Source organism: Sorex fumeus, unplaced genomic scaffold (genome assembly GCF_029834395.1).
Source record: "Sorex fumeus unplaced genomic scaffold, SorFum_2.1 ptg000149l, whole genome shotgun sequence".
Classification (NCBI taxonomy): domain Eukaryota; kingdom Metazoa; phylum Chordata; class Mammalia; order Eulipotyphla; family Soricidae; genus Sorex; species Sorex fumeus.
The window spans coordinates 5,576,556-5,592,845 of NW_026606206.1; the positions used below are offsets into that span (position 1 = coordinate 5,576,556).

At 45.5% G+C, this 16,290-nt stretch overlaps 1 protein-coding gene across 2 annotated transcripts in view; it reads right to left on the bottom strand.

The window, feature by feature from the left end:
• DOCK8 (dedicator of cytokinesis 8) overlaps positions 1–16,290 on the bottom strand; it is a 270,310-nt gene that overhangs the window by 65,907 nt on the left and 188,113 nt on the right. For both annotated transcript variants that reach the window (XM_056106905.1, XM_056106904.1), the window contains exons 25-28: positions 12,746–12,895; positions 10,439–10,552; positions 8,157–8,312; positions 4,779–4,918 (exon numbers count right to left, since the gene is read on the bottom strand). In XM_056106905.1, coding sequence (XP_055962880.1) covers positions 4,779–4,918; positions 8,157–8,312; positions 10,439–10,552; positions 12,746–12,895 — 560 coding nt within the window. The remainder of the gene's footprint in view (positions 1–4,778; positions 4,919–8,156; positions 8,313–10,438; positions 10,553–12,745; positions 12,896–16,290) is intronic.

Genomic DNA, 16,290 nt, shown 5'->3' on the forward strand with positions numbered 1-16,290 from the left:
GATCAAACCAAGGATAGAACTAGGGTGCAAACACTTTACAGCCTGTACAATCTCTCCAGCCTCTATTAGATACCTTAAATTTCCACATAAGGATCTGCTTGTAGTTTCTCTAAAGAAGCCAACTAGAATTTTGATAGAATGTGTGGAAATTTTAGATCAATTTGGGAAGAGCTGCCATCCTAATAATATTAAATGTTCTGATCCATGGATAGGTCATACCTTTCCATTCATTTAAATCTTCTTTCTAAGTGCTTTGTAATTTTCAGTGTAAGAGACTGGTATTACTTTTGTTAAACATATTCTTATGTATCTTATTCTTTTTTTTTCTTTTTGGGTCACACCCGGCGATGCTCAGGGGTTACTCCTGGCTCATGTACTCAGGAATTGCTCCTGGCGGTGCTCAGGGGACCATATGGGGTGCTGGGAATCAAACCTGTGTCAGTCATGTTGGCTGCGTGCAAGGCAAACACCCTACCTGCTGTGCTATCACTCCAGCCCCATCTTATTCTTTCTGATGCTTATTTTTCACAAAGTTGTTCATGATTGGGTTTCAGTCATACAATGTTCCAACACCCATCCCTTTGCCAGTGTACGCTTCTCACCACATATGTCCCCAGATATGCCTCCCACCCTCCCCCTGATCTGCCATTCTGCCACTGTGGTAGGCTCTCTGTCTCTGTCTCTCTGTCTCTGTCTCTTGCTGTCTCTCTCCCTATCTCTCTCTCTCTCCTTGTCTCTCTTTTTGGGCATTATAGTTTGTAATACAGGTACTTAAAGGTTATTAGGTACCTACTTTCAGTCTTCAGTTCTTGTCCACTGATCATTTCCAAATACGATTGCCATAGCAGTTAGGATAGAGAAGGGATCACTTTGATGCTCTTTTAAATCGAATTGTTCTTTTTGTTTGTTTGTTTGTTTTACTTTAGATTGTTGATCACAAGTGCAAATAAATACAATTGATTTTTGTGTATTGAGCTAGTACCCTATAACCTTGTTAAGCTATTTATTATCTTTCATCGATTTTTACTGAGTTCATTAGGATTTTCTCTAAGTAAAACATACCATTTCACTTGGGAACAGAATCATTTTGCATCTTTCTTTATAATGGACGTATTTTAATTCATTTCCCTGCCTAACTGTCCTGAACATAATTCCCAGTACAATGCAGAGAGAAGTATCAAGAGTGTCCATATGAGGGGCTGGAGCGGTAGCACAGCCGGGAGGGCATTTGCCTCTCATACAGCTGACCCGAGTTCAATCCCTGGCATCCCATATGGTCCTCCAAGCACCGCCAAGAGTAATTCCTGAGTGCAGAGTCAGGAGTAACCCCTGAGCATCGCAGGGTGTGACCCAAAAAAAGCAAAAAAAAAAAAAGAGTGTATATATGTGTCTTAATTCTGAAGGAAACCAGTCACTTTTTCACTAGTTAAGTATAATGTCAGCTATAGATTTTTCATAATTGTCCTTTCTCAGCTCAAGGAAATTATTTCTTCTTCCTGTTGGTTTACTGAGTATTTTTATCAGGAAGAGGAACTGGATTTTGTCAAATGCTTTTTCTTTAGTTACTAAGGACTGAATGAGTTTTGACCTTTATAATATTCCTACTGCAGTTTATGTCAACCAATTTTCAGGTGTTAAAGCAATCTTACATTCCTGGGATTGGATTTAGTTTGCCAGTATTTTGTGGAAGACATCTGCACCTATGTTAAGTGTCCCTGTGTTACCTTTGTCTATTTTTGTGTTAGGTAATGTTTGTCTCAGACAGTGACTTAGGAAGCATATCCTACCTTTTTTGTTTTGTTTTGTTTTTGTTTTTAAAGAGTATGTGAATTGTTGGAATTAGCTCTTTAAACAATTGGTGCCTTAATAAAAAGAGGCTAGTAATTTCCAAAAGTTTGGACAGCACTGCATCTGATAATGGGTACACACTTGCAGATACCCCCAGGTAAGAGGGAAGGCTTGGAGCTATGGATTTCAGGGGGGCGGGGGGTAGCTATTGAGATGTGTCCCGCTGGCTCTCAGATCCCAGGTGGGTAGATGATGGTGGGTCTAGTAATTGTCTTGGCAGTGAAAGGAAGTACTAATTAAGAGAAAGTATTTTAAAGCTGAGTTTTTCTGGGGTTTTAGCCCACAGGACAAAATCTCTGAGAGTACTTCTAATGACTTCCCAGGAGAATAACTGACAAGGAACAAGCAGGAACTACTGTGTTGCCAAAGGAGTGACATTTTTAATTAGAAACTCTGGGGGGGGGGGGAATGAGGAGGTGGTAGAAAAGACCCTCTCTCTCTCTCTCTCTCTCTCTCTCTCTCTCTGTAGAATATATCTATCCAATTGAGCATAATTACCCAATGACTTTTGAACATCTGTTCTATTGCTAGTAAAATCATAGCAACAATTTTATAAGGAATCAGATGCGATGTCAGGGCTTAGACCTCCCCTAGAGGGAAATGGAAAATAAAAGTGCAATGCTGAACAGAAATGCACCCCAATGCCGAAATAAATACTGGCAACTATATTCAGAAACCACAGGAAGCAGTGTTACCAAAGTTCAATTAAGAACAAGTATGTGTGTGAGTATTAAGGTTGTGTGTGCATGAAGATAATTTTCTTGGTATTCAAGCTCCTCTCTCAGCATGGGCCTGATGAGTATATGGGCAGGAACTTTGTGCTGCGATGGAAATTTACTTACAGGGTAAAAAGTTCTACTGATAAATTGAGAGAATTTAGCATTGAAAGAAGATAAAATGCGAGTGTTGGGAAATGAAGGATACGTTGGAGATCAAGAACTACTAAAAGGAAACAGAATTTAGAGATCAGACTATGAGCTTTCCTATGCTGACCTATAAGCAGTGACACAGATTCACAGGTACTCTCGATAGGGATGAAACACTTAGAATCAAACTTACATCAACTTGGATGTATTCCTATAATTGTTCCATGCAGGAACCTCCAACTTCCTTCACTAAATCACAAGCACGTTAAGAGAACTTAAAAATTTCAGTGAGGGGGCTGGAGCAATAGCACAGTGGGTAGGGCGTTTGCCTTGCACGTGGTCAACCCGGGTTCGATTCCTGGCATCCCATATGATCCCCTGAGCACCGCCAGGGGTGATTCCTGAGTGCAGAGCCAGGAGTAACCCCTGTGCATCGCCAGGTGTGACCCAAAAAGAAAAAAAAAATTCAGTGAAGTTAAAACCCTACAGCATACAGCTATGTGACTGTTCATCACTTTCTTCCAGAAAATTCTTCGAAGAAACACTAGAGATAGCAGAACTAGGGCTCCATGCAGGGAGCTGCTGTTGGTGAGGAGAGTGAGTGGGCATTGGGGGGGAAGTGGGGAGGGTGGGTGTGGGGTGGGGGCGGAGAGGGGCTCAACCCACGAGCACAGGCTGCTGGATCTGGCTCTACTATCAAGTCTGGGCCAATGCTGAGATCTAATCTTCACTGCAGACCCAAGTGATTTCACCTAAATTATTTTCTAATCCTAACGGTCTTTGGATCAGATGCCCTAAACAGTAAGCTTGGTGGGAAAGAGAACTGATCTGTTTTGGGCACTGATATCTCTCTGTTGTTACCAGCCCTCAGCTCTGCTCTCACACTGGCAGATGCACTAACTGTTGACTGGAATGAAAAACGTTTGGGAAGGACGATATTCTATTCCATGGCATAGGTGTTATTATTTTTTTTTTCTGATCCCGTGGGTACACTGGCACATAGGGAGAGGGCAGAAGGACCAGTCGAACCTCCCCCTCCTCCCTCTCTATTGTCTGCCAGGCTAGATACTGCCACATGCCCCTGGGTAATGGGTTGAGACAAGGTGGATGGATGGATTTATAAAGCTGTACTGATGGCACCTCTCTGAGCCTGAGAAGGTTCTTCTGCAAGAAACTTACCTGGACACTCTGCATCCAACCTTTTCTGTTATCAGCACTGAGCTAACCTGGACTCTCTCTCTCTCTCTCTCTCTCTTCTCTGTCTCTGTATATCTGTCTGTCTCTGCCTCTCTGTCTGTCTGTCCGTCTTTCTTCTGTGGTGCTGGAGATTAAACCCAGGTCCTCAGATACGCAAATCTTGTACTTATCACTGAGACATATCCCTGGCCCCTATAACTTTGTCTTACTAATAAGGGCCACACACCACAGAGCTGGGGGCAGTGGCTAGGCCCTAAGGTTCACTGTTTGGGTCCGGTAACGCGATGCCCTAAGGTTCACTGTTTGGGTCCGGTAACGCGATGCCCTAAGGTTCACTGTTTGGGTCCGGTAACACTGGGGAGAGAATCTAATGCAGAGCCTGTTTTGTTTTCTGTTTCTGTTTGTTTTTCAGACCATCCCCGGCGATGCTCAGGCCGGCCTTACTCCTAGCTCTGGGCTCAGGGATCAAACCTGGCTGGGCTCAGAAGACAATACGAAGTGCCAGGGTCAAATCAGGGTCAGCTACGTGCAAGCCAAGTGCTCTACCCACGGTTCTCTCTTCTCTGGCCCCTGCCATAGAGCGTCTGAACTGCGTCCCTGGCCTGCCACATGACATGTGTCTAGTGCCTGAGTGCAGGCAGCCCATCCCGAGGGACATGTTGTTCCAATCGCTGTGTTGCTCCCCGGAGAGCTCCTCCCCCACGTCTTCCCACGTCCTCTCCATCGCTGCTTTCTTACAACACAGGCGCTTCCACACGTGGGAACTGGGGAAGGCTCGTTTTTTCCTAAACCCGGGAGGCTGGACAGAAACCGTGGTAAGGAGAAGGTTTTGGCCCTTCGATTTCATATCTGGGGGCAGAGACCTACCCATCCCCCTCTGTGTCCAGCGCAGCGGCCAGCTCGGTGAAGAGGAGCCCAGTGAGAAAGTGCTGCTGGCGGTACTCGGACGTCAGGTCGAACATGTTGGCGATCTTCTGGTCCTGGAAACTGGAGCAGGAGCTGGAGTTCTGAAGAGAGGCACAGAGCCGAGCAGTGAGGGGCAGGAAGGAGAAGGAAGGTCAGAGAGTGGCGGCCAGGGCTGACCCACCACGTGCCGGGTCAGCCTGTCCGCAGGGCCCTGTGTCTCCGCTGCAAAGGAGGGCGCTGACACGTGGCCGGGTCATTTGGCTTTCCTACTCTGGAAGGTGGGGGACTGCCCCTCGGGACACATGACAACACCCTCGGCCAGGATCTGCCAAAAAAACAGTGAGTCATATGCCCTTTCTCGGGGTCAAACAACAGTGGACGATGAAAACCCGAAGATAACATTTAGGCCAGGAAGCGAAGCCTGGATCCAAGGCTTCCACAGAGCGCAAGCGAGACCCCCTCCCCCTCGCCCCTGCAACCAGTGCCCCTGCCTTTGGGCTCCTGGTACTAACTTTTAGAGACAAGTGTGCAAATGTGCCAGCTTGGGATGAGGCACGGTGCTCGGCAAGTGTCAGTAGTAACAGCCGTGGAGACTCCTGGGCTCCTTTCTTGGGGGTACATTTGCCACTTCGCTAAGAGAATCCAACACACCCGTGGAAGTCTTGGGGGTGGGGGGGCTGAGTCTGACCTAGAGGTGTGCCAACTCCCCGAGGGGTCAGGAATGTGCCAGGGCCTGCACAAGCACACTGGAAGGGACTGCTTATGAATCTCTTCCAGGTCACAGGACGGTGGTCGGGGAGCCAATATTTCAATCTGTCACCCGGCACGTAGGGCCGAGGTTGGTTTCCATGACTCAGACAAGCCTTCAACTTTGTGCTCGTATCACATGCTCTGCAACAGAGCTTAATATTGAGAAATCTTGCCTGCCGTGCTGCGCTAGGTATAAACGGAATGTGATTTATAAAACAGAATTTCTTTCGAGTTTTTCTAGGGAGGCGCCAGTCCCTTGAGGAATCTATGGAGGGGAAAGAAAAGTTTTGCAATCCAGGCACTGTGGGAATCCTTGTTGACGAGCCACAGTCCAGGTTCCTTCTATTTCCTGGGCACCTACATCTTACCTAACAGTGAGCCACTCAGAAGAGAGTGACAGAGAATGTTCTGACCAACTCGGGCAGGGGTGGGGTGGGGTGGGTTGAGTTTCCCTCCCTGCCCCAGTAGAGCCCCGGCCGCTGAAAACCTCCAGAACCCAATCACTGCCATACTCATGGCTGCTCTCCACAGGCTTAGATGAGCCTCACACACTAGTGAATCTGCAGAAAAACCCCTGTATGGGGGACCTGTGACTGAAATCTCCAAGCTCGCTCGGAGCAGGAATGGGCCTCCTCCCCCCCCATCTCCCAAGTTTACCAGTAGCTTGGCAATCACACCCACAAACTGTCTCTGGTGCCATATAATCTCATCAATGGACAAGATCCAGAGACTCAGAAAAAAAGCTCAGAAAAAAAGAAGAGAGCAACATACGACTCACCCATGAGTGAATCTGCGGTACAATCGTATTCTAAATCTGAAAATTCCTAGAGTGCATGACATTTCATACTCTATACCACTGATGTACCAAGAGTAGCACACATTTGTTTGGGTTTAACATATATGTTTGTAATCTGTACAAGAGGTTAATGGCTCCAGGATGAAATTCAATAATCTTCACACACTTTCCTCTTACGGTGGTGGGAAGGTACAATGGTAGTGGGATTGGTGTTTGAATAGTAAATGTAATGAATTACTATGAGAAACTTTATAAAAATAAAATGAAATTCAAAATGCTAAAAAAAAAAAATGTGAACCACCCTAGGAAGACCGACTGCAAAAAAAAAAAAAAAGAAACTGTTAATACAGTCTTCCCAAAACTCTCTTGACTTTTGGGACTGTGTCTTTGGAGTACTAATATCCTGTAGAATCTGGGGCCTGCTAAGTTGACCTTGTGAAATGCCATTCTACAGAAAAAGACCGGCCATCCGATCAAAAGTTTCTCTTGAAATATTCATGCATGTGTTAACGTTTGTTGGTTGGTCAAGGAAAAGGTGTTAGAAAGACACCCTCTCTAGGCTCTCTGTTTAAAACAAACTGGTTAGAATGAGAGCCTGCTTGGCGCCTTGAGAATGAAATGATCTGGAATATGTTTAAGATAGACCCATTTGAGTTCCATTCTATATCAGTTTCAGCAGAAGCGTCTGGCACTACTCAAAACCAAATACTCATGTTGAAACACAATCAGGGCCGGCCAGGAAGAGAACTCAAAGGCCTGGTTACATGTTTTGCTGGTGTGAGGCCCTGCTTTGCTAAGTGGCACCATATGGTCCCCAGAGAATGGCCAGGAACAGCTCCCAAGCGACAAGCCAGGAGCAGGTCCTGAGCACCACCAGGCCGGGCCCTAAAACAATGGCAGAAACAGAGAGGCCGGAGCAAACTACAGCTGGCTGGGTGTTTGTCTTGCATGGGACGAACCCGGGTTTGATCCATGGCATCCCATATGGTCTCCCAAGTCCTGCAGGAGTGATTCCTTAGTGCAGAGCCTGGAGTAAGCCCTCAGCACTGTTGGGTGTGGTCCCCAAACAAAAACAATAGCACTGTAGCACTGTCCTCCTGCTGGTCATCCATTTGTTCGAGCGGGCCCAGTAACGTCTCCATTGTGAGACTTTGTTGTTACTGTGTCTGGCATATCGAGTACGTCACGGATAGCTTGCCAGGCTTTGCCGTGTGGACTAGATACTCTTGGTAGCTTGCCGGGCTCTCCAAGAGAAGCGGAGGAATCGAACTTAGGTCAGCCGGGTCGGATGCATGCAAGGCATGCAAGGCATCTGTCATTCCCTGAGAAGTGTGCGCCCGAGAGTAACCTGCAGGTATGTCTTCAGTGCAACACAAAATAATCAATTTTACAACCCCCCTGCTGTGTCTAAGAAACCAAATGAAACGTCCTACCTGCTGTGCTATCACTTCAGCCCACAAAAACAATAATGGAAAAAAAAATGAAACCTACTGTCATATCATTTTGGAATTCACATAAAGAAATGGAATATTATGACTATAAATGACTTTTCTATTAATTTCTGAAGTTTTTAGGGCTTAGGGATCCTCTGCTCTAACCACGAGCCTAGAAAAGAAATCAATCACTTGGGTTGCAAATAAGTGATTATACGGTGCCATTTCAGGGGGCACCCTTCTATCTGGATCAACTGATCTGGCTTGAATAGCACAGTTCTTCCTGCAGTTCATAAGACCAACTTTGATAAGAATAAATGACAGAATCACACAACTCGAGTCTTTTCAGTGGCTGGTTACCTGAGAGGATATGGAAGGGCAGGGAGACCCTGGCGTTGGATCAGCATTCATGAAGAAGAGGTTGAGGTTGAGATAATGCTCGTGGCTGCAGAGAATTCTCAGGAACTCCAGTCTCATGGAAATGAGTGTTGGAAGGCTGTTGAGCTTGGCTGACAACTGGGAATAAAAGTGAAAACCGACACGTGCATTTATTATAAAGTGGATGCAGTCAAGACAATCTCTTCTCTTCCGAGATCAGGGAAATGAGTGTGGTAAACTCATGCCCACCACAACAGCAGAGAACCGCATTGTAGCAGAGCTCCAGTAATCTCCCTCTATTCCTCTCCCTTCATGACTCACTCTAGCCTAACAGCTGTTCAAAATGAGGATTCTGGCCCGACCCCCCCGGCCTTGTCAAATCTGTCATTCCCTGAGAAGTGTGCGCCCGAGAGTAACCTGCAGGTATGTCTTCAGTGCAACACAAAATAATCAATTTTACAACCCCCCTGCTGTGTCTAAGAAACCAAATGAAAGGAACTGGCCTCACATGGGGCCACACAAAGCTAATGGAAGATGATGGGGTGACTTGAATGCCACAGTGTTCTTTTGTGGCTTCTAATTAAAGGCCCCATCCGGAAGTCCTCCAACCAGTTCCCTAGGTAAAGGCATCAAATTACCTAGGGAAGTCTGTAGTCCCTGCAGGAGTTTGCCCCAAAGTGGAGTGGGGGATGTAGAGAAGAATGAAAGGGAAAGTGGGAGGAATTCTCCAGACAAACCTGCCCTCCACTGACAGAATGAATGGGCCACGCTCCCTCCTGCTACACAGCCTTGGGGAGTCCCTTGCAAAGTGTATAGGGCAGCATCAGTGACTTGAGTCACTAGCACCAGTTGAAAATGCTTCTGATTGCTTTTATTTATTTATTTATTTATTTTTAAAATAATTTATTTCTTTATTGAATCACTGTGGGAAAAGTTACAGAGCTTTCGGGTTTAGGTCTCAGTCATGTAAATATCAAACACATTTCCCTTTACCAATACTTATTTTTAACCGTGAACCCCAATAGAACCCCACCTCCCACCCCTCCCAATTCCTGTGTGGCAGATGAGTTCTAGTTAATACTCTATCTACTTTGACTAGATACATTGTTTCGATAGAGGATGCACAATTATTGTTTAGAGTTTATGACCCCCCCCCCCCCCAATCAGATATGCTGAAACAGCGTTGTGAAATGATTTGCTTTCTACAGCTTGGTTTAAGAATAAAATGATGTCGCGCGGCCGCACGGGAGCCTTCTGATTGCTTTTAAAAGGGAATCGATCTCTAGTCCTGTCATTTGGCAGTCTTGTTATATTCTCGGAACTCACTTTGGTGAACCAGAATTTGGGAAAATCCAGAAGTTAAAAAAATGGGCCGAATCTGAATTATTATCAGTTATTATCAGTTGGTGCTGAGTTTAACAGCTCTGAACTTATGCCTAGTTTTAGTTGTATTAAAACTCCATGGCATCATGGGGTTAAAAAATATAAAAAGAAAAGAAAAAAGGAGAGGAGAGAAAGAAGGAAAAGAGAAAGAAGCAAAGAGAAGTGAAGCGAAGCGAAGAGAAATATCTTCCTTTAAATCACAAAACAAGCAAGATAAAGCAAACCCAGGCAGAAATGTTTTCTTTCTTCCCTCAAGGGAACATGGAGGGATCCAGAGTCTACATTCTCTCTCTCTCTCTCTCTCTCCCTTTTTTTTTTTAAAATGGGCACTGGTGGAGGGATGGGTACTTGATCATTGTATAAGTGAAACCCAAGCACAAAAATTTGTAAGTCTACAGCTGTACCTCATGATGTCTCACTAATAAAAATTTTTAAATATTTTAAAAATTTTTAAAAAATAAAGAGTCTATATATTGGCCATTGGAAAAAAAAATAAAATCAGGGTTCTGTAAAGCTCCAGTTTCACAACCGAAACTTAATCATCCTAATACATAGAGAGACTCCTGCTTTGAATTTTAGTGAATGAGTGCTCTAGTCAGGAATTCCTTGTTCGATGTCAAGTGGAAGGAAGTGAAATATATTGCTAAGAAATCTCAGTTCCTATACATTAACCTATTAACCAACTCACACTTAATGGATAACTTTCCAAAAAAATGCATGTAAATGAGTGTCCACGGATGTCCATGCCCCTAAACAAATCACATAGGGTAGACACAACTCAAGGTAGAAATAACAAGAGCCAATCTTGTCTGACCTAGCAGAGCACAGCAAGCCTGAGGAACAAGGGAGTCGCAACTGGGTGAGATCGGGACAGCACTCACCTGATTGCAATAATGCTTGATGAGGTTGAACACAAAGCATCGGTCCATGAGGGAGAGAAGGTCATACAAGAAGAAAGCCAGGCTGATGTTCATCTTTTCTGCCTGTTCACTTTCCTTAAAAACAAACACCCCGATTATCTGTGGAAAACCCTGTGTCTGAGCATCTGGGTCTCGTGGGAAAGCTGGGAAAGATAGGTCCTATGGTTGAGTGGATACCACCTTGGGGAACACCGTGCACAGCAAGTGAACTTGCAAAATTATAGTAAATATGCAAAGACACGCCCTATGGAGTGCCAGGGATCAGGCCGGGGTTGGCTGCATGCAAGTCAAGTGCCTTCTCCCTTGCGTTGTATCTTTAGACAGAGTCCTGTGTTTTTATATATACATGACCTCAATATCATGTGTTTCCTGGGCTGGGGCCTCAGACTCAATGATACTCAGGGGTTACACCTTGCTCTGTGCTGGGGTCTCACTCCGGGCAGTGCACAGGGGACCATGAGGTGCTGGAGATTGAACCCAGGCATCCTACATGTACCCCTGTTTATTTCCCTTAGACCCTCTGTCCTTAGTCTTTTAGAACTAGTTTTAAGGGGCTGCCACATAATTCTATAGAATTCTACTATATTTATGCAATTTGCTATTACTTAACACAGTGGGTAGGGCGTTTGCCTTGCACGTGGCTGACCCGGGTTCAATTCCTCTGTCCCTCTTGGAGAGCCTGGCAAGCTACCAAGACTATCTCGCCCGCACGGCAGAGCCTGGCAAGCTCCCCTTGGCGTATTCGATATGCCAAAAGTAGTAACAACAAGTCTCATAACGGAGACGTTACTGGTGTCCTCTCAAGCAAATCGATGAACATCGAGAGGACAGTGCAGTGCAGTGCTACTTTGGCAAAGCTAATCTGCAATGCATTCACTATCTTCAATGATTCAGATCTGTAGACCATAAGGATTGCTGAGAAAATCTAGTGAGGATTTAAAAAGAGTTTTTACCTGGAAAAAAATTTTCCCTCAAAATTAGGCAGTGTTCCCAGAACCCTGTGAACTTAGGCCTGGATTGAGGTCAGAGCTTTTGCTTTTGTTCTCAGTGCTCAGATTCCCGAGAGACTGGAGAGCACGTCAGAGCACGTGGAATTCTCTTCTTTATGTTTGTGTCCTTTATTTTCAAAATGACACACCGGTTTTCTCTGACACTACTGAAAATATGATTTTAAAATCTTTTCCTTTTGCTATTATGTGCGTTTTTGCCAATGAAAACAACCTGGCCAGACATGCAGTTTTAGCTGCAGTGTCCTAAGAAAATTGATAAAGAAGTTTCCAGAATATTATGATCTCGGGATCCTCCTCGGGACCACCTGGGTAGTTTCCTAGTCTGAGTGTTCTGACCTTGCACTTTTCACTCATGGTTCTGCTGTTAGTTCTGTGACCTGCTTGTTTTTTTGAGGTGCTGGAGAGCAGACCCAGCCTCACACGAGCCACGGAAGTGCTTTCCTACTGACGCACACCCCCAGTCCATTCTCGTTTTGTGACTTTTGAAAAGCTTACCAACCTCACTTTGCCTCATTTTTCACGCCTGCCACTAATGGGGATACTGTGGTCTCCTCTCAGGAAGTCTTCCATGAAAAAAATAACCAAATGGATTTTTTTCTGCAAGTATTTGGCACTAAACATAATAATTTTTTGGGACAAAACTATTCTAATTTCTAAGAACTCAAAATTTATAGTTACTATTGAATTTTCTGCATGCATGGCCTTATCTCTGGCACTAGCTCTCTGGCCCCTTAACTTCTTGTTTTGAAAGAAAAATTCATGCATACAGAAAAGGTACAAGAATAGTACAAGGAACTCCTATATGTCCTCTAACCTGATTTATCAATTCTTGACATGTTACTGTATTTTCTTTATCATTTTCTCTTCATTCACTGTTTTTTTTTTCTGAACTACTTGAGAGTAGGTTACAAATATCCTGTCCCTTTGCCCCATAATATCTAGGATTATATTTCCTAGGAACAAGCTAGTATCTCTTCTCTCAATGACACAGTGATTTCAAGGATCACAATGCAATAGAGCAATCTAGTGTCTCTTCTCTCAATGACACAGTGATTTCAAGGATCACAATGCAATAGAGCAATTTCTTTTTAGTGATTCCCCTACCCCACCCTTGGGACCTGTCTAGTATAACAAACTGCACTGAGCTATCCTGCAAACTTAGTTACATTTTACTGACTCTTCCAAGAACATGCTTATTTTCCTTCGAGGCGCATTCAAAAGAAAGTCTGTGGAAGGGTAAGAGCCAGCTGACAGTTACCTTCTGAGGTTTGACTAAAAGGGCAGCGATCTCCGAGGTGACCACGTTAACAATGGTGGTGATGTCGTCTTTGAAGCGGTCAGAGAATCGCGTCCTCCGAAAACTGTCCTGTTTGTCCATGTTATGTACATACTGGGCCATGCTTTTCACCTACGAGGGCGAGAGGAGATGTCCATGGGAAAATGGGCCGCGGGAAAGGGGCAAAGACAGACGGGGAGCCGCACTCATTCACCACGGACGCTCCAACACTCCGTATGAGCTGGTGGTTGCCCGAGCAAGCTCAGGACTGCAGAATGTTCCCCACACACAAATGGTTGCCATGGTGGCAGAGGTGGGAAGGGTGTCCTCTTTGTGACCCCAAGTCAGGGGACCCCCTTCTGGCTGTGCAGGAGGCTCAGTTTTAGCTGCAGTGTCCTAAGACAGGCGCACTCTGCAGCCCCAGACAGGGGTCAGTCTGAGTGGCACACATCACAGGGCACTGAAGAAATGGAGGATGCAGTTTCTGATGTGAACCCAAGCCACTGTTGTCCCTGGAACTAGAGCAAAAAAGAGAAGAGGAACAGCATTGGAGGTGGGGGAGGGGTTGGTCCGGTCTTTGGGGGAAGGTCACAACCTGCAGTGCTCAGGGCTCACTCCGGGGTCTGCGCTCAGGGCTCACTCGTGGCAGAACTCAGGGAACCATGTGTCATGCTGGCTGGGCAATGTGAAAGGCAAGCATCTTACCTGTTATGTTCTTTGGTTTTGATAACATCATTTTATTATTATTATTATTTTTTACAAAGTAGGTCACAATATTGGATTACATTTAATAGTCGAACACCAATCCCACCACCATTACACCTTCCCACTACCCTATATCGGATATTTTTCCATCCTGAGCCCCAACCCTTGCCCCAAAGAGGAACCAAAATAATTTATTTTTGACTGTTTGTTATGGAAAAACTGCTGAAAAGGCTACAAAGAAGTTTCCTTGAAGAAAGAGTGTGTAGAATGTTGTATTTCACCTAGGGGCCATTAAGCCCTTCTGTAAGAGATCACTAACATGTTGTTAAAGGTTGAGCCCCGTGTGCTTATCCATATATATATATATATATATATATATATATATATATATATATAGATATATACAGATTGGGACTGGGCCTTCTCCACCCAGACCCCCCAACTTTCAGTAGGTAGGCGTCATAACCACCAGCTGCCGCCAGTGCCAGGTTGGTCCCATCAATGCCAAGACGCAGAGACTATAAAACCCAGCTCCCGGAAGCGCATGGCTGCCTTTGTGGCCGCGTGACATCTTATTATCTTATTTTTCCTTTGGAGAACCTGGCAGGCTACCAAAAGTATCCTGCCTGCACAACAGAGTCTGGCAAACTTCCCATGTCGTACCCAATAAGCCAAATACCAGTAACAATGATGGGTCTCATTCTCCTAATCCTGAAAGAGCACTGAAATGGCTCTTTTAAAATCTCAGGGCTAGGAAGAAGGAGACGTTACTGGTGCCTGCTCGAGGAAATCAATGAACAACAGGATGATCGTGATCGTGATATATATATATATTTACAGATATATATCTGTAAAAAATATATTTCCCTCTAAGATTGGTTGCCCCCTACATTAAACTTGACTTCTACTCAAATCTCTTTGATAGCCATGTCCACTTGCCGACATACCAAATTCCACAGGATGGATATGTCGTTCCCAACGTTCTCCCTTCCGAAATCCGACATGCCATTTCATCGGTAAAGAAACAAACAGCACCCGGCCCAGACAAGGTCAGACCTGAACACCTGAAGAACCTGCCGTCAGTACTCATCAATACTCTGGCTCGGCTCTTCACTTGCTACCTGTCTGAATGCAAGGTTCCGTCCCAATGGAAAACCAGCAGGACCGTACTACTGTTCAAGAAGGGAGACATCCATGACATTGGCAACTATTGCCCGATCTGCCTATTGTCTGTCATCTACAAGTTGTTCACTCGAGTCATCCTAAATAGGATTGGCAGAACACTAGAGGAAGGACAACCATGCGAGCAAGCCGGGTTCCGCAAAGGATTCAGCACCATCGACCATATCCACACGATAACCAAGCTCATTGAGGTTTTTCGGGAGTTCAAGATGCCGCTCTGTTTAACGTTCATTGATTTAAAGAAGGCCTTTGATTCTGTTGAGACGGAAGCGGTCATTGAAGCCCTAGCCAATCAGGGCATTCAAGCCCAATACATCAGGATCCTCCGTGAGCTGTATTGCGGATTCACTACCAGGATCTCACCATTCTACAAAGAAGTGATCGTTGATGTCAGGAGAGGGGTTCGGCAGGGTGGTACCATTTCACCGAAACTCTTCAGTACCACCCTCGAGAACATCATGGGACGACTGGAATGGGAAGGAAGGAATGGGAGTGAAGATAGATGGTCGGGAACTACACCACCTCCGCTTTGCTGATGACATTGTTTTAATAACACCAAACATCAGCCAAGAGGCACAAATGCTGGCCGACTTTGAACCTGAGTGTGGAAAGGTAGGACTACAGCTGAATCTTACGAAGACAATGTTTATGAGAAACAGCCTTGTTCCTGACGCCCCATTCGCTCTCAACGGAATGACCATCTCCGAATGCAACAGCTATGTGTACCTAGGTCGAGAGGTCAACATGACAAATGACCTGGCACCCGAGCTGCGCAGGAGGAAGAGAGCGGTTTGGAACGCCTTCAAGAACGTCGAAGAAATAGCTAAGAGGACGAAGAACCTCCGGCTCCGGGCACATCTCTTTGATTCCACTGTTCTTCCTGCATTAATATATGCCTCAGAGACCTGGGCCCTACGCAAACAAGATGAGAACGCTATTCGGGTCTCCCAAAGAGGAATTGAAAGAGCTATGCTTGGAATATCACGTTTCACTCAAATGAGAGAACGAATCCGGAGTTCTGACATCCGTCGACGATCAAGGATCAGGGACGCTGTCTCATTTGCCAAGTTGTCGAAAATCAGATGGGCTGGTCACGTAATGAGATTTAAAGACGACCGCTGGACTAGAGCTGTTACCGACTGGATTCCATGGGATGTCAAAAGACCGCGTGGCCGCCCATGTTCCAGATGGTCAGATTTCTTCATCAAGATCATGAACGATCGGTTTGAGGCTCTTCATGTTCCCAGAGTGAACAGATGCCATTGGGCTACACTAGCACGTGACAGGGACAAATGGAGACGTTACTGGCTCCCGCTCGAGCAAATTGACGACTAACGGGAAGTTAAGTGATTAAGTGATTAAGATTGGTTGCCTCCTACATTAAACCCCATCAAATGTGGTCCGGTACTCTTGGAGTGTGGGTGGTGTGAGGTGTGAGTTGCCACATGGTCCAGGAATAGGTTCACTCGTGGGTGAGGTTTGGCCCGAGCATGTGGAGAGAGGCCGTGAGCATGGCGATTATTGAATTCTGGAGGTTTTCGGCTGCCCGGGCTGGGTCCCTTGGGGCGGGCAGGGAGGGGTCTCACCCGCCCTCCTCCGGGGCGCCCCAAATAAAACAGCCTTCTGACCTGCTGTATTCT